Here is an 18194-nt window from a genome sequence, read left to right as displayed (position 1 = left end):
AGGCACTCGGGAGGCAGAGGCAGGTAGATTTCTTAAGTTCAAGATCAACCTGGTCTACAGAGCCAGTTCCAGGACAGCCAGGACTGGAACTGGCTCTGTAGACCAGGTTGATCAGGACAGTGAGGCCCCGTCTAAAAACCACAAAAACAACAGGAATGAGATTAACGACCACACTGAAAGGCAATGTGGGTGCTCGGAGAGATCAATCGGGAAACGTGGAGGTCCAGTCTCAAGTGTAAAATGCTCTCACGCATAACTCGTCATGCTGTGCTGTGAGGTTGAGGGAGACCTTGATTTTATAAGGTAAAAGGTCAAGGGACACTCTTAGAGGTACAAGGGCAGGCAGATCCCCTGACATAAGCAAGGGAATGAACTGAACTTTTCTTCCTCCTCAAACCCCACGGCTATCTGCAGATGGTGTGAATTACACTTACCGAGATTTTTTTTTTTTTTTTTTTTTTTTTTTTACAATTTATCTATTTCTTCAGACACACCAGAAGAGAGCATCAGATCTCATTACAGATGGTTGTGAGCCACCATGTGGTTGCTGGGATTTGAACTCAGGACCTCTGGAAGAGCAGTCAGTGCTCTTAACCACTGAGCCATCTCTCCAGCCCTTATCCAGGTCTTTGTAAAAATCAATGAAGCAGCTCCGTGCTCTCCCTGTATTTTAGGAAGCATTCTGGGATTATTTCCCGTTCCCTTGACAAACACCCAGGGCTCAGAGAAAGAACAGGTCTGGGAGCTTTCAAATCCACAGGCAGGTTGCAAAAGTAGATACATGCACACACATGCATACATGCACACACACATACGTGCACAAGAGCTCATCAAACTTTAAAAGAGGAGGGTCTCCAAGTTTGGTGCCCACATCTTTTAATCTCAGCACTTGAGAGGCACAGGCAGGTAGATTTCTGTGAGTTCAAGGCCAGCCTAGTCTACAGAGTGAGTTCAGAGTGAGTTCCAGAATAGCCAGGGCTCTGTAGAAAGAGACCCTGTCTCTCAAAACCATCCACCTCCAAGATGAAGAGGACAGGGTTGCAATGTGGCTCACTAGTTAAGAGGACTTTTGTTCTTAGAGAGGATCTAGGCTTTGTTTCAGCACCCACATAGCAGCTCATAACTGCACAGGATCTGACCTCCAGGGGGCCTGTGTGCATGTAGTATACGCACATATACCTACAGGCAGACAAACACTCATTCATGCACACTGCATTTAAAAGATCAGAAGCAGAACCCCAGTGTTCTGTAATGAGGGCGTGTGCACGCCAGCATGTGAACAATCATCTCTCTCGCACACACAGAGTAAAATAAACTCTGTGTATTAAAAACTACAACGAACCCAGTTCTCCCAGAGTTAGCGAGCTTGCTGGGAGAAGCCCATTCATCTCGTTTCAGGACTCACAGTGTTTGTGAGTTCAAACCGTGAGTTAGATTTAAAGAATGGCCTTGTGTGGTTAGCACCAATGCAAACCAGGCAAAGGGAATGTGCCAGTCTATGCTTCCTTTGACCCCTGCCAGACACTGGAGGAATGGCTTGTAGGATGACAAGACACCCCTGGGCTTCTGTTTCCAGCTTCAAGCCAGTTGACACCCAGTCACGCCCTGGTAAATCAGTAGCAGAGCCACGGTCTGCCAACACGCAACATTGTGTGTGACATCAGGAGTTTGCACCTTGTGCTTTGAGACAGGACTGCTCAGTGGTATCTAGGTCTTAGCGGTTAGGACAGGCTAACCAAATGGGCCAGCACACTCCAAGGCTCTGCCTCTCTCTGCTTCTCCAGCGCTAAGACCACCACCGTTTACTGCCTTTTTACAGCTGTGCTAGGCTTACGTTTACGTCCAGATGCCATGTATAGGAGACACTTTCTTGAATGAGCTAGCTCCTTAACCCTAGTATTATAAATTCATTTAAAAGTATTCATTTGGCTGGATGGGGTGGCACATTCCCTATAACCCAGCAGCGGCAGGGAGATCTCTATGAGTCCCAAGCTAGCCAAGGCACCACAGTGAGACCCTGCCTCACAAAACCAAAATAAGTGATTTAATTTACGTGTGTGTGTGTGTTCATGTAGGAACCCAGGCAGGCCAGAGAAGGGCGTCAGATCCTCTGGGACTGGTGTTACAGACAGCTGTGAGGCACCGGGTAGGTGTTGGGAATCAAACTTGGGTCCTCTTAACTGAGAGTGCTCTTAACTGCCGATCCATCTCTCCAGCCCCACACTCTTTTATGACACTCGGCACATTCTTTGAGTCAGAATCTCACAGATTCCAGACTGACCTTGATGCGCACATGGAGGATGACCTTGAACTTCTCATATATCTTCCTCTGCCTCTTGTTTGGTTTTGGAGACAGAGTTTCTCTGTGCAGCCCTGGCTGTCTTGATCACCCCACAAGATCAGGCTGGCTGTGAATTCAGAGATCTGCCTGCCTCTACTTCCCGAGTGCTGGGATCACACCAGGCACAGCTTGGCATGATATTTTAATGAAGGAGATATCCATACTTGTTTCAACCTGGGATGGGTGAGCAGGAAAGATGCCCTCAGCGTAGCAGGACGCACCACGCATGACTCGCGCATTCTGACCCTCACCAAAGCCCTGGCGAACACGGCTCTCCGAGAGCTACAGTCAGACGGTGCACAGTGAAGACAGGCACTGACCTGTGTGGATGGAGCAGACAGGCGTGACCCCCGAAATCTGCCAAGCATGCTTGCTTAACCAGAAAGCCACATCCGACCCCAGAAAAGCCAGAGTAATCAAAAGTGGTGCTTTTATCTCATGAATTGAATGTATCGGTGATTTCATTCACAAAATCAAGTTAGTTCCTTGGTAACAAATGAAAAGAAAGCTAAGGGGCCCTGGTGGGGGGGTTCTTTCAAAAACAGATTTTTTATTTTTAGGGACAGATTATTACCTGGAAGTGTCCTGAAATAAACCCTTTCCTTTTCATGTTGCCTATGATCAGAGTTTTATTACAGCAACAAAAACTTAAGACACCATAGTAAAGTAATCTAATTGTGACTCTCTATAGAAGCCTGTACTGTCCTATAAGGTGTGTGGACCTCAAGTCTCTTCCCTTACCCCAAAACTCCCCTAACTGCCTTTCTGTATAAGCCTTAGGGCATACTGAATGCTTGAAGCTGGAGATGTACCTTGATCGGTGAAGTTTATCTTCGGATTATGAGGTTCTAAGTTTGATTCCCAGAACCCACATAAAAAGCCTGGTATGTTGGTGCACGCTTATAATGCCAGCACCAGGGAAGTGGAGTCTTATAGTTTGAAGGGATCCACTGGCCAAGCAGCCTAGTTGAATGTGCAAGCCCCAGGTCCCAGCGAAAGACTTCCTAAAAAACAAGGTAGGGCAGACAAGCTGGCTCGGCAAATAAAGGGGCTTGCTGTGAAAGTCTCAAGGTCTGAGTTTGATCCCTGGAACCCGAAGTGGAAGAAGGAAACTGATGCTATAAAAAGTTGTCTGTGATTCCTGTGTCCACACTCACACACATATGTCATCTGGGTGTGATTCCTAGGCACACACACACACACACACACACACACACACACAAATGACAGTAATAATAAACCAAGTAAAATAAAGCCAAACAAGTAAAACAAAACCAAGTTTTTTGAAGTGTGTTTCTACATGCAGGCCAGAGGTCACCCCAAGCTCCCATGGAGCCCAGGCTGCCCTCGAACTTGCTATGTGGTTGAAGAGGTCCTTGAATTTAGGATCCTGTTCACTGTCTTCTGGTGCTGCTCAGTACCCACCCAACCCAGTTTTATGTGGTGCTGCGGACTGAGCCCATGTATAGCAAACATATACATGGATACACACATGTATACATGGGTGCATACTATCAAGCCACACCCCAGACTTGGGTGGCTTAGTCTAATAGGCCGGGTGGCCAAAGTCAGAGATTCTGTGTTGAACTGGAGTGACAAGAGGACATCCTGTGGTATGACATCTGGGGGAGGGTCAGCCAAGTGCACGAGGCCTTGCTCGGTAGCTCACAGAGGCACGGCACCCTTCACCTTCTCCATCGCTCACTCTACGTTCTACTTGGCAGGGGGAAAACCAAAAGGTGGCCTAGGAGGCAGAAAGTCCCCTGCTAGCTGCAGGGGAAGACCCATGGCGTGCGTCTGTTCTCAGGCCCAAGAGCCTCTGCTGAGAGAGAAAGAAGAAAGGCTGATGAGCCACAGGCAGAGAAAGTGAGAACAGGGGTTTTGGCTTTGGAGAGGAAGACAGGAAGAACCGAGCCTTCCTTCTAGAGACCACTGGGCAGAAAGTGAGGGCAGAGCCTGACAGGAAGTCCGGGAAGCAGGAGTCCCAACTGATGGCACTCAGAGAGGAGGAGGTCCCCAGGGACAGGGTAGGGAAGGCCCAAGCAGGTAGAGTATGAACCAAGCGGGCAGACTTGGGAGAACATGGTGGTGACCAACACACAGCAGAGGCTTCACTGTGCTTGGTACATGATGATGAATCGGCCAAGAGGCCGTGCATGGGTCACTTGCAGGGGGCGGGAAGGGATGGGTAAGGGTCAAATGGACCAATGATGGTTCTAGGATTCTTTGATTTGGTTTTGACACAGTCTTTCATGCAGCCCAGGCTGGCCTGGAACTCGTTACTGTAAGGAATGCGTTTCTATGGTCCATTTACAGTATGGGGTATGCTTAGAGTAATCAGAGTCCCAAACCAGCAGGAGGCCCTCGGCCCATCTTGCCCCTGGTGGGCAGTTAGCACTGATCTCAGAACTCTGAAAACCAGAAGATTTACTAGAGTCAGCTCCTGACTGAGCCCAAGATCAGAGAAGGGGGCAGTGGTGAGCCCCAAAGAATGCATTAGATGAAGCTCTGTGTGCAGAGGAATCAACAGGATAGGGAATTAGGGGAGGGAGTCATTCTGGCTTGTGGGAGGTGAGGACAGGGAAGCCTCATGACCCCAGGGATGTACCACCTGCTGTCTGGAGCCAACCCCCCCGCCCCCCAGTCATTTCTGCCTTTTCTCCAAGCCAGCATCTCGTTCAGGTACGAAACACCGATTGGTTCTCTGGTTTCTGAACTTGTTATCTCGTTTCTAACACTGTGTGTACCGAAAGATGACTTTGAATTTCTGATTCTCCTGTCTCCAACCTCTCAAAGACTGGTTGTACCAGTGTGTGTCAACACACTGTTTTTTTTTTTCTTTTTTCTCTTTTTCTTTTGAGACGAGGGTTTTTCTGTATAGCCTTGGTTGTCCTGGAGTTTATTCTTTAGACCAGGTTGGCTTCGAACCCACAGAAAGCTACCTGCCTCTACCTTCCAAGTGCTGGAATTAAAGAAGTGTGCCACCACTGCCCTGCTTAATCTGCAATTTTTATTCAATGATTAATTTATTTGGCTGTAAGAATTTCCCCAGCCCACACCCTGGAACTAAAAAGTTTTAAATTCTTTCTTTGTGCGTTAGCTAGATGTTAAAGTTCTCTATCTGATTTTCAGAAGATCCTTTTTTTTTTTTTTTTTTTTTGTTGTTGTTGTAAGTGTTTGGTGTGCTGCCTGCATGGATGTCTGAGCCCCATGTGCAAACTGCCAGAAAAGGGTGTCAGATGCCCTGGAACTGGAGCTATAGACAGTTACAGAGGTACCATGTGGATACTGGAGAACAAGCCTTGTTCCTCAGCAAGGGAACACGCTGAGCTGAGCCGTGTCTCCAGCTCCCCTAATTTGTTTTTGGTTGGGATTTCTTCCTCTTACTAAGTGGTAAGAATTCTCTATACACTCTAGATTGAAGTCCTTTGTTAATTACATAATGTGAACATTATTTTCTTTCAGACTGTGGGGCTGTTGTCCTTGAGAAGTGTTTGTTGGTTTACAGACAGTTCTGTTAGTCTCCACCCAACAGCGACCTAGCAACAGCGACCTAGCAACAGCGACCTAGCAACAGCTTATATTGTCATCTGCTGCCAGGTGTGTGCCAGGCATATAAGAAGATTGCTGGCCACCCCAGTTCTCTCTCCATCTTCCTTCTCTCTCGTTCCCATGTGTTCCTGGCTGACCTCTCTCTCTTTCTCCTTTTCTCTCTCTATCTGTCCTTCTCTCTCCTCCTCACTGCCCTCATAGCCCTGTTGCCCAATTCCCTGGGTCCCATTCCTCCCACCCCCCATAATAAATCTTACACACACACACACACACACACACACACACACACACACACACACACACACAGAAAAAAGAAAAATTAAACTAAACATTTTAAAGTCAGGCCTGATGGTGTGTACCCAAAGTAGAGTCAGGAGCATCAGCAGTTCAAGGTTATCCCTGGCTATATAGCAAATTCAAGGCTAGTCTGGACTACACGAAACCCTATGCAGACAAAAAAATTGTTCCCTTCGTAAGCAGCATGCAAAGAGGCCCTGGGGATGGGGAGATGGCTAATGGCTGGGGGTCCTTGCTAATAAGCTGAATGACCTGAATTTGATCCCTAGGACTGGCAGGGTAAAGGAAGAAATGATTCTCATGGCTCTGACCTCCTCCATGTTTGCCTTTGGCCAGTACACGTGAACACATGTTTGAATACATGCAACAAATAAATGTAAACAAACAGGTCCTAGTTCTTCATGGAGGAAGCAAGTGAGCCGCCATTCACCGAAGAAAGTTGTCGAAGAAAATGGGGCAGAGAAAAACACTCCAAGCTGGACACTGGGTCCCTGAAGATCTGCCACAGTCTCGTTCCAGAGTAACCCAGTAGGAAACCCTCCCCACATCACATAGCCTCTTACTAGCAGCTTTCTGAGTCCTTCTCAGATACTAAGAACCAGATGCTTGAGGCTTGAACCCAAAGGCTTTTCATGAGGACACATACCTTGGCCCATCCAGGAAACTGGATGAAGGTGTCCTGTGGCAGGTCTGGGATGCCCGAGGGGATGGAGAAGTTGCCCACATAAAAGGTGGGGAGTGTGGAACCCGAAGACTTGAAGGTCGACTGTCCATTAAGGTTACCCTCATCACTGGCCTCCCGGTCCCCAAGATGTGCCATGGCCTCACTGTCCAGTGGGAAGACTGTCCAGTTGGTGAGGACAGTAGAGTTGAGGGTCATGTTGGCAATCAAACCCTGGAAAAGGAAAACACATGGGCCATCAGGGAAGCAGGGACTCCTGGGTGTCACTGACCTGGGAGACACAGCAGGAAATGAGACTCAGCTGTGTGGATAGCAGGTGACACAGGTCCTGCTGGAGGCTCAATCCAATCTACTGTGCTGGCAGGAATGAAAATACTCTGTCTGTCGGTCCATCCGGCTGTTTTGTTTTTTCAAGACAGTTTCTCTGTGTAGCCCTGGATATCCTGGAACTAGATCTGTAGACTACACTGGTCACAAACCCACAGAGATCTGCCTACCTCTGCCTCCCAAGTGCTGGAATTTAAGAGTATGCTGTTACCACCTGGCTCTTTTCTTTCTTTTTTTTTTTAAGAACATTATTTTCATTTGTGGCATGTGATTTGGTTTATGTGTGTGTGTGTGTGTTGTTATGTGTGTGTGCATACACGAGGGTACCATGCCAAAAGAGTATCTTTTGGCATGAGATGCCCTGGAGCTCTGCAAGTGTGCTAACCCCTGAACCACCCCTCCAGCCCAGGTTGAAAACATTCTACGGAGACACTCATGCCCCTCCCTTTGGCTGGCAGACTATCGAGACAATGGAACCTAAGGAACTGGAATTTTCCTAGAAATCTCATGCTAGGAAAAGAAAGGCCGAACAAGGTCTGGTATCATCGAGAGCCAGACTGGGAGCTTGTCACCCAGGATGAGATGTCACTGAGTGCTGACTATGCCTCAGAGTACTGACTGGAGAGACTGGAGCTGGGACACATGTTTACCAAGGCTGTCAGAGCATCTCTAGCCATCTATTTAAACCTGAGGCCCGTGTTAGGATCCCAAGGATGGACTGGGGTGGGATGTTACAGGACTTAACTCATTTCTCTTCCTAGAGTGGCCACATGAATAAATATTTCTGCTTTTCAGTGCCCTGTGTCTGGTTCTACTTTTAGGCAGCTGGATCTGCCTGACCCTAACAACTCCAGCAACAGCAACTCTTTGGAAAGAGACATGGTTCTATGTGTTCCGGCTTCACCAACAAGTCACCCTAGTGTCTGGGCTACAGGAAGTGGCTGCTTCAGAGGGAGCGATCTGACAACTCATCTAATGTCTCACTGTGGCTGTTTTATTTGTTTGTTGAGACAGGATCTTGCAATATGTATTCCAGACCTCACATGTCTGGGGTTACACATGTGTGTGCTCATACAGGAACACATGGATGGGAAAATATGCTTACACAGGGGGAAATGCAAGCAGTGTGTCACAATGGCTTTTCTTGCTACCCACAAGAGGATCGTGAAGGGGACTGGGGAAACGGATCCGTGGGTCTTCACCTTGCTACATTAGAGTGAGAAGTCACATAAATGCTGAGTGTACATGAGAGCCTACCTTCGATCCCAGCACACAGGAGGGGGAGGCAGGGAATTCCCCAGGGCAAGCTGGCTACATACGTATGTACGTCAGGTGACTACATGAGCTCGGGTTCACTTGAGACCCTGCCTTGATGTAAGGTGGAGATCGGTTGAAGGAGAAGTCTGGTGTCAACCTGGCTCCTTTATACTCATGGGCACGCATGTGTGTGTGTACTCGAACACGTGCATGCCCACACATACATAAATACACATATACTTACATATGAATACACATACATGTTAAAAATATAACGAGACCAGGACCTGAGGCTCATGGCGACACCTTGAGCATCCTCTCCAGGGAAGAGCTGCCTCCACCCCACTGTTGTACTCCAGGAAGCACTTTGGGGACACTTTAGAACCAGAACAAATGTTTTATGAGCTGGGTGTGGAGGCTGTCCCTGTAAACCCAGAATCTGGATTGCTGTGAGTTCTAGACCAGCCTTGGCTACAAAGTTGAGACCTGTCTCACAACAACAACAACAACAACAACAACAACAACAACAAAGTTTCCTGGGCTGGGGACTCAGCTCAGTAATAGAAGACTCGCCTAGTACCCCAAGTTTGCTCCCCAGCACCACATGACCTATAAGCTCAGCACTTGGAAGGTAGAGGAAGGAAGCTCAGGGGTTCAAGGACATCCCTGCCTGTCTACACAGTGAGTCTCAGCACGGCCTGGACTTATGAGAGGTTTTTTTTTCTTAAACAAGTTAAACAAAACAGGAACCCAGATGAAAAGTGTAAAGTTTCTCAATGATGCAGAAACGCCCGTTAGAACAGCTCACTGGGACAGGACAGAGAATAAGTAACTGGCCAGAGGCAGAATGGCAGCCCAGGGGCTCTCTGTGACACAGCTTTGTTGCAGGCCACAGGTCCAAGGCTACGCAGCAGAGTCCGCAAGCTGCCTCAGGTGTTGAGGAGGGAGAGCCCCTGATGAGCTGGGTGGGTTTGTAAGCAGAGGAAGGGCATGGTGAAGTGGCTTCCGTTTCTCCCCACAGGATGACTGAGCTCAAGCACAAGGGAAGTGTTCTGTTTGCAAAGCTCAGGGTTCCTAGGGGCTGTGGAGGAAAAGAGCCCCTCAAAGAAATCCATCTTCTAGGCTGCAAAACAAATCAGGGGGCTTCCCTCCTTAGGTTCCGTGTGCAGGTCTCGAAAGGAAGCTGCTGGGATGTGTGACAGCTGGTGACTGGTCAGAATTAAAAAAAAAAAAAAAAATATATATATATATATATATGTGTGTGTGTGTGTGTGTGTGTGTGTGTGTGTATTTCCCCAGCTCTTAACTATTGGCATATATCAATGTGCATACTGATGGAATATATATCGCATATTTAAGTATTTATCAATACCTAAGGGCTGGGGAATGTGGCTCGGCTGGCAGGGTGCTTGCCCAGTGTGCAAGAGGCCCTGAGTTCAACCTCCAGCAGTGCATAACCAGAATGGTAGCAGACGGTTGTGATCCCAGCACCGGGGAAGTGGAGGCAGAAGGATCAAAAATTCAAAGTCATGGTGAGTTCAAGGCTAGCCTGGACTACCTGAGACTTGGCCTTAAAAAAAAAAAAAACAAAATGAGAATAAACAGAATTTAAAAGGTAAGTTGTAGGCAGAATGTGGTGGTGCACACCTTTAATCCCAGCACCTGAGAGACACTCGGGTAGATCTCTGAATCTGAGGACAGACCGGTCCATATAGGGAGCTCCAGGACAGCTAGGGCTACACAGGGAGACCCTGTGTCAAAAAAAAAAAAAAAAAAGTGTGTGTGTGTGTGTGTGTGTACTGTATTCCTCAGTAGAAAAAGTATTAGATTTGTTTCTGCATAAATGAAGTGGGAAGCGGAGATGGTGTGTGAGCGTGTTGCACGCAGACCCAGGTCCATCCCTTGGGCGAGTGAGTGTCCCTACCTTAAAGTCATTGATGAATCTGCCATAGTTCACACGCCCCATGTTCTCCACCAGAATGTCCAGCGTGGCTCCGGCCTTCCCCTGGACGTTCAGAACTGTCATCAGATCTCGATCAAGGATCCCTTGGGGGACCTGTGAGGGAAAGCCAAGGCCGAATGGGGGTAAGAGCAGAGAAAAAGAGCAGTGTGTGCAGCTCATCGGTCCCCTTTCCTGTCCTGAAGTGTCATCCAGTTTACAGGGAGTCTGGATGTGCCCAGGCCTGCACAGTCGCTGTCCGTCCCTCTGCTGGGAATGCGCTACAGTGAGTGAGAACAAGGTCCTGTGGTGTAGCCCAGGATGGCCTTGAACTTGAGACCTTCCTCAGTCCACCTCATAGTGCTGGGATTACAAGTGTGGACCAACATGCTTGGCTCAGGCATTTTTATGCTTGATTAATATGTATATGTGTGTGTGTATATATATATATATATTTTACATTTATGTGTGTGCGTGTGTGTGTGAATGCACATGTGCCATGGTATATGTAGAGGTCAGAGGACAACTTGAGGAAGTCAGTTCTTTCCCTCTACAGTGAGGGCCTCCCTGGAATTTGTAATTCTCCTGCCTCACATCCCACTTGCCCAACCACCAGGTGTGGCTCCTACACTTCTATTTTCAAAGGAATGAGACAGACGAGACCTTCGAGTGTCCCTGTGAGAAGGGTTACTTCACCTCCTCACAGCTCCTCACCTCTGCACAGTTAGGTGCAAAGGGCTCTGAGCACGTGGCGAGAACAGATAAAATCAGGTAACAGATAAAATCGGAGTTAGGTGGAGTCAGCTCACCTCAGTTGCTAGGGAATGTAGCCACAGAGATTATGTAACAGAGTGAGGGAAAACAACAGGTATATTCTCAACAAGAGATTCCTAACGATTCATTCATTCATTCATTCATTCATTCATTCACTCACTCACTCACCACTCCACACCCACCCCAAGCTGAGGCCAGAACCCAGGGCTCTGTGACGGCGCTCAACCCCCAACCCCATCCCTACCTTTTTAGAAGGGTTTTAGACTGTCTACACTGACCGTCAGTCACTAGGGGCGTAACTAATGAAGGGCGGGAAATGGCAGTCACGGTGCCACCTCTGGGGGCTTGTCCCCACTGAAATTAAATCTGTTGGCTATAAAAGAAAGCCCTCCCCCCATATCGCATGTGTGTGTGTGTGTGTGTGTGTGTGTGTGTGTGATCGAGTGTATGTTCAGGTGGAAGTACACACGTGCATGTGTGTAGAGGCCTCTGGGACAACTCTAGGTGTCATCCCTCAGAAATGGCCCATCTTCCTTTCTGAGATAAGATCTCTGGCCCACTCCGGACTCCCAAGGGATCCTCTCCTCCCAGCCTCCCCAGCTCTGTGACTGTCGGTGCATGCTTTCATACACAGATTTTCTTCTTCTTCTTCTTTTGTTTATGTGTTTGAGCGTTTTGCTTGCAATGTACAACTGTGTACCGTGTCCACACCCGGTGCTCAGGAGCCATGAACGCACAGGATCTTCTAGGACTGGGTTACAGAGAGTGAGCTGCCATGTAGGTGCTGGAAGTTGAACCCAGGTCCTCAGGAAGAACAGCCAATGCCCTTAGCCACTGAGCCATCTGTCCAGCCCCTTGTTTCTTTGTTCTCTATATGGGTGCTGGTGATGTGGCCTCAGGGCCCTAACGCTTTCGGGCCAAGCTATCTTCCTAGCCGAGCATGAAATATTTTGATTTAAACTACTCTGGATGTGGCTGTGCACACCTGTAATCCCAGCACTCGGGAAGCAGAGGAAGAGCAGGAGTTCAAGGCTTGCACTGGATAACAAATATGTCTGAGGCCAACCTGGGCTGTATGAAACCCTGCTTCCAAAAACAAACATTTCCTGTATGTGCACACCCAAGGGCTGAAGCACATGAGTGGGGCAGAGGTCAGCTTGCAGGGGTCATGGGGCAGAGGTCAGCTTGCAGGGGTCAGCTACGCTTTGTACAATGTCAGAGTCACTGTCAGGCTTGTGGGAAGTGCCTTTACCTGCTGAGCCATCTCATGGGCTCTGGCCTGCCAGTCTTTTTTGTTTTGTTTTGTAGAGCCTGGATTTCATCATGCAGGTAGGTTGGCCTGAATCTCGCAATTCTCCTGCCTCAACCTTCTGACAACTGGGATTGCAGGTGTGTGCTATCACACCAGATGTTGGAAAGGGTGCTTTAAAATGTATCTGCATTTTACTGTGAAAATGAATACTTCAGTGACAACTTTCATGGGCACCCCTTTAGGGTCTAACATTTCAGTTAGGGGAAGACACTGAGGTCATTCAGCACATTTTGTAGAGTGACAGGTACCAAGCCGACATGGATGTTGTCCTTACAGAGCAGAGAAGGCCTGTGTGACATGCTAAGCTCAGACAGAGCAGCGTTGGCTCTGGACTCAGGAGACCCAGAGTTTTGTAGAGTGTGCGTGTCAGAGAACAGCCCTGAGTCTGCAGCATGTGGGCCGAAGCAGGGAGCAAGGACTGCTCAGGGACAGAGGCTGTTACATTATGAAGTGTAGAAGACCCTCCACCCCGGCTGTCATGGCTTAGATGTGGAGTTCAAAGAGAATGCTTACCCCATCCACAGAGACATAGGCCCGATCACGGACACCATTTATGGGCGAAGAGAAAATGGGTTTCGGGTTACTGCAGTCTTGAGGAAGTGTAGTCCGGTATAGCACATAGCCAAAATACTGGTGAGAAAAGAGTATGAGAAAAAGAACGCATCACACTCAGGGTTCGGCTGCTAAGAGCTTGGCTGCCCTTGATCTGGATGAAAGCCACTTCTGAAAGCTGTAGGGAATAAAAAGCTTCCTCCAGTCACAACCAATCTCAAGCTGACTTTTTAGGTCTTGGCGGAACTATTCAAACACAAAGGAGCTCTCTCTGCTGCACTGGGAAAATAAAGAGTTAAGTTACTGCCCAGAGTGACCCAGGGGGGGAAAAAAACCCCAAAAACTCACGAATCAAGAGCTGGTGGGATGGGTCAATGGGTAAAGGTGCTTGCCACAAAGCCTGATGACCTGAGTTCAATCCCTGGGACCCCCAGGATGGAAGGAGAGAGCCCATTCCCACAGCTTGTCCTCTAACCTTCATATGTGTGCTCTGGCACACATAAATATACACACCAACAAAAATAAATAAAGATAGCAATAGCTTTTTTTTTTAAGGGTCTGAAGGCTCCGACATTAAGAGCAGTTGCTGCTCTTGAGGAGGACCAGGGATCAGAAGAATCTGTAATCCCAGTTACAGATGGCATTTGAAGCTTTCTCTAGGCTTCCGTAGGAACCAGGGACGCGGGCAGTACACTCACAGCGAATAAACAGACAAGCCGGCAAAGCACTCGTACACAGAAAACAAAAGCCCCAGGAAAAGCCCCAAACACAAGACAGAGTTCTGCTCAATAAAATGTTCTCCAGGTTCTTGGGCTAAATCTGCTCTAAAGTACAAAACAAGACTCAACCTGAAACTCTTTAAAGAAAAAGAAAAGAGAGAGTTGGGGGGGGCGGGTGGGTTCTGCTACCAAATCAGGAGTAATATTTACTGATTTTTTTAAGACAAGGCCTCAGTTAGCCCAGGCTGAACTCAACTCTACCACATAACTAGGGATAATCTTGAATTTCTTATTCTCCTGCCTTCACCTCTCAAGTGACGGGGCTTCGTATAACCGTGCCTGGTTGGATGTAATGTGGGGGTTCAAGCACAGGGCTTGTTTTGTGCCATGCCAGGCCTGTGTGTGTGTGTTCCCGTGTGCGAGAGTGCACATGTTCGGGTGTGTGCACTTGAATGCAGGTGCCCACAGAGGCCAGAGGCTTTGGATGGCCTGGTACTAGAATTACAGGAGATCATAATCAGTCATGTGGGTGCAAGGAGCGGAACCCCGGGTTCTCTAGAAAAGCAGCCAGTGTTCTTAACTACTGAGGCATCTCTCCGGCTGCTTAAATTCTTTTCCAATCTTATCTCCAGCGCACGATCTCACTGGAGTTCTGGTGTTGGATTCCCCCATGACTGTTTTTCTGAGACAAGGTCCCACTGTTTCATGAGCCAGGCCGGGGCTTACCGCGTAGCCCAGGCTGGCCTCCAGCTCTTCGGCTTCTCGCCTCGGCCTCCCACTCGCTGGAATTACACTCCCACAGCCAGACTAACAGCAAAAGTTTCAGAGTTCAGATGGTTTAGACCATTCCTCCCTCACTGGAGCCAGGGAAATGCCTTTTATGTGGACACAACAGAGGTGACATGTCCTCCTGGGTCCCCATGTGATATGGGACGGTGTCTCCAGGATACCATGCATGGGTCACTTGGTTCCTTTGTCACACTTGATCATTTAGTTGGGATCTCAGCCCTGTTTTCTGGGGGAAAGCAGTTGACAGCACACACGCCCAAAGCAGGCAAAGCAACAGCTAGCTGGTGAACCAAATGAAACGTGTATAGGGTAAAATCCTGGGGAATAAGAAGCTTCGAGAAACTTCCGGTGAGACAAGGAAGTGAAGTGTCAGGGAACGAAGCAAAGCACACAGCATGCCAAAGTTCTTCCCAAAGCAGGAAACAGAACCTTTAAGAATGAAAACTTTAACTGACTTTTTTTTTTTTAATTTTTTGAGACAGGATCTCATGTAGCCCAGGTTGGCCTTGGATACCATGTATCTGAGGATGGCCTTGAGTTTCTGAGCCTCCTACCTCCACCTCCCATGTGCTGGAATTGCAAGCTTGCCACCATACCTGGTTTATGGGGTGCTGAGGATCGAACCCAGGGCTTTGCTAATGCCAGGCAAGCACCTTACCAATGCAGCCCTAACCCCAGCCACCATTAAGGAGACCCAGGAAACAATGAGGACATACCTGTGTCGCCAGGAACAGAAAGACAAAACCCTTCCTGTGGAGACCTACCTGTTTTACCTGAATGAAGGTCAAAGGGTAGAGGCTTCTCACCGGCCCATTGGGACACAGGATGCCCAGAGCTTCGGTCACCGTCTTGAACTGAAAAGAAGCAAAACCAGACTCAGTGTCCTGTCACCAGTGGGAGTTGGGAGGGGTGATTATTAGTCTCACTTTCCGAAGACACTGAGATTAAGCCTCAACTGTCCAAGTTCCAGTTGCTTCACCATCCTCTTGGATCTCACCCACACTCCCCATTTTCTTCTCTCTCCTTCCACCTCTCTCTTTCTTTCTGAGACGGAGCCTCAAGTGGCCCCAGGGAGGCCTCAAGCTTGCTATGTGGCTAAGGATGACTTTGCTTTCCTGATCCTCCTAGTGCTAGGGGGTTACCTGAGTGTTCAACCACTCCCACCCTATATGTTGTTGGGGTTTAAACCCAGGACTTTCAGCGTGCCGTGCAGGCCTTCCATTGACTCAGCTAAAACCTAGTACCTACTTGCTTTTATTTCTTACTGTTTTCTGCAGTGCTGAGGATTGAACCCAAGGTTGTTTGGTTGGTTTCTTTGGTTTTTCAAGACAGAACTTCTCTATAATGACGGCCCAAGCCATCCTATAGACTCATGAGTCTCGAATTCACAAAGATCCACCTTCCTCTGCCTTCCAAGTGTTGAGATTAAAGGCATGTGCCACCATACCCGGCTATGAGCCCGGGGTTCCATACAAACTAGGTAAGTTCTCTACCACTGAGCAGCAAGCCTTGGGCCTTGCTCGTAACATTTTGTTTTGTTTTATTTTATTTGGAGACAGGGTCTTGCTAGGTAGACCAAGCTGGCCTTGAACTCACAGAGATCTACTTGCCTTGTCCTAAGCCCATTCATTTCATTTTTCTTTTATGTGTTTGGGCTTTTGGCCTGCACGTGTGTCTGTGTACCATGTGTGTGCAGTGCCCAGGAGAGTAGAAGAGGGACTCAGAACCTGGAACTGGAGTCACTGATGGTCGTGAGCCATCATGTGGTTGGTAGGAATCAAACCCGGACCCTCGGAAGTTCAGTCAAAGCCAGGCATGGTGACACACAACTTTGGTCTCAGCACTTAGAAGGCAGGCAAACGTTTGTGACTTTGAGGCCAGCCTGGTCTACATGTTGAGATCCAGGATGCCCAGGATTACACAGAGACAGAGAAACCCTGTCTCAAAAAAAACATAACAAAACTTAGAAGAGGAGAGAGAGTGCGAACAGTCAGCATTCTTAACTGTTGAGCCATCTCTGCAGGCCCTGCTCCTAACTCTTGATAAAAATGTAAACAAAACAATAGAAGTCTTAAAGAGAGTTTCAAGTGTACCCATTCAGAAATACAGCTCAGGGTTCTCTATAAGACAGGCCTCACAACAAACAGCACCCGAGGCATGAGGCCACCTCAGCGAAACAACTCATGTTTTCAAGTGAGGAAGAGTTCTGAAGCAAAGATAGTAAGGTAGAGGTAAATCACTCCAAGATTAGATCTGCCAGAACCCTGTCACAAGCTTGTGTCACGGCTGTCCCATTGTCTTCCAAGCTTCTGTGGCAGGTATTCTGAGCCCGTGTTACTGATCCTGAAAGTTGTCCTCTGAACTCCACAAATTTGTGCAAGTGCACACACAAACACATACAATTTTAAATAAAACTTTATTATATGCTATGTTTTGCAGACGTTGAAGTTTCCAATGCTGATTCCCTCCCTCCCTCCTTCTTTCCCTCCCTCTCAGCTTTCTGTGTTTTGTGTTGAGTTTATTACACAATGAGTGTCTGCTGTAGCCCAGGCTAGACCTCTCTATGTAGCCAAGCTGACCCTGAACATCTCATCCTCATTTCTCCATTTCCAAGTGCTGGGATTACACCCACATCTGCTTCCCCTACACCTTTCTTTTGGAGATAGAATCTTTCTTTAAAGCCCAGGCTAGCCTCAAACTCACTATGTAGCAGAGGCTGGCCTTACTCCTCCTGCTTTAGCCCCCACAGTTAGGATCATATGTATGAGCTACCACGCCAATTTGCTGATGTCCTTCACAGCACTAAGCTGTATTCCTTCATGTGTTTTAATTTTATTGCCGTTTTAAATATTTGCAGCTATTTATATCCTGTGAAAGAACTCTCAACTGTCTTAAAACTAAGCGACCATTTTTTCTTAAGCAGCTCAGAGATGAACGTGTGCCCCCTTCCAAGTGTGATTCAAGCGTGATTGATCTAAGAAGAGATTCCTATCAGACCATGTTCTCTGTAGACTGTGGCACAGGATCTGACACCACACGGAAACTATTACGGCAGCTCAGCCAGCCAACCAGGCGCTCGAGGCAACGAATGGAAAAACTAGACTGTGGTGTTTGGTGTTTGCCTTAAAGATAAAAACTTATGCTGCTATTTTAGAATTTCAAGATTCTTAGGAAATAAGTGACTATTCATGTTTTCTTCTTTTTCTGGTGAATGAATGCACGTAGGAGGGAAAGATGGGGCTGGGGGGAAAACCGGAGACCCAAAGAGTGAAAACAAACCAACTTTGTAAACCATTAAGTAACTCTCTCCTTTCCTCCCCAGAATAAAATTACCTAAACTCTTATTAATGATTAATTTCTATCTTTTTCCTCTGATGTTCCGGTATCCAAAAAGTCACTATGATATGATTTTTGGATCTAATTTAAAAGCAGAGATATCAAAATTCCTGTGGCTTGGAGGAGCTCATTTAAAAAGGGGTGAATGGGACTGTCAAGACAGTTCAGCAGATAAGGGCGCTTGTCACCGTGCCTGAGGACCTGCCCGAGTTCGAGTCCCCCCCACACACAGTAGAAAGAGATACTGACTCCTTCATGTTATTCACTGGCCTCCATCTGGGTGCCATGGAACTCGAGCCTCCCAACCCAAGAAGTAA

At 47.8% G+C, this 18194-nt stretch overlaps 1 protein-coding gene across 1 annotated transcript in view; it reads right to left on the bottom strand.

Moving 5' to 3' along the window:
• The window catches only part of GLB1 (galactosidase beta 1), a 66215-nt gene that overhangs the window by 4011 nt on the left and 44010 nt on the right, over nt 1-18194 (bottom strand). Inside the window, exons 12-15 of the mRNA XM_080934209.1 lie at nt 15306-15395; nt 12995-13111; nt 10381-10512; nt 6837-7085 (exon numbers count right to left, since the gene is read on the bottom strand). Coding sequence (XP_080790335.1) covers nt 6837-7085; nt 10381-10512; nt 12995-13111; nt 15306-15395 — 588 coding nt within the window. The remainder of the gene's footprint in view (nt 1-6836; nt 7086-10380; nt 10513-12994; nt 13112-15305; nt 15396-18194) is intronic.

Source organism: Micromys minutus, assembly GCF_963924665.1.
Source record: "Micromys minutus genome assembly, chromosome: 21".
Lineage (NCBI taxonomy): Eukaryota > Metazoa > Chordata > Mammalia > Rodentia > Muridae > Micromys > Micromys minutus.
Note: the sequence above shows the minus strand (reverse complement) of the source record. Positions and strands in the feature narration are given on the sequence as shown.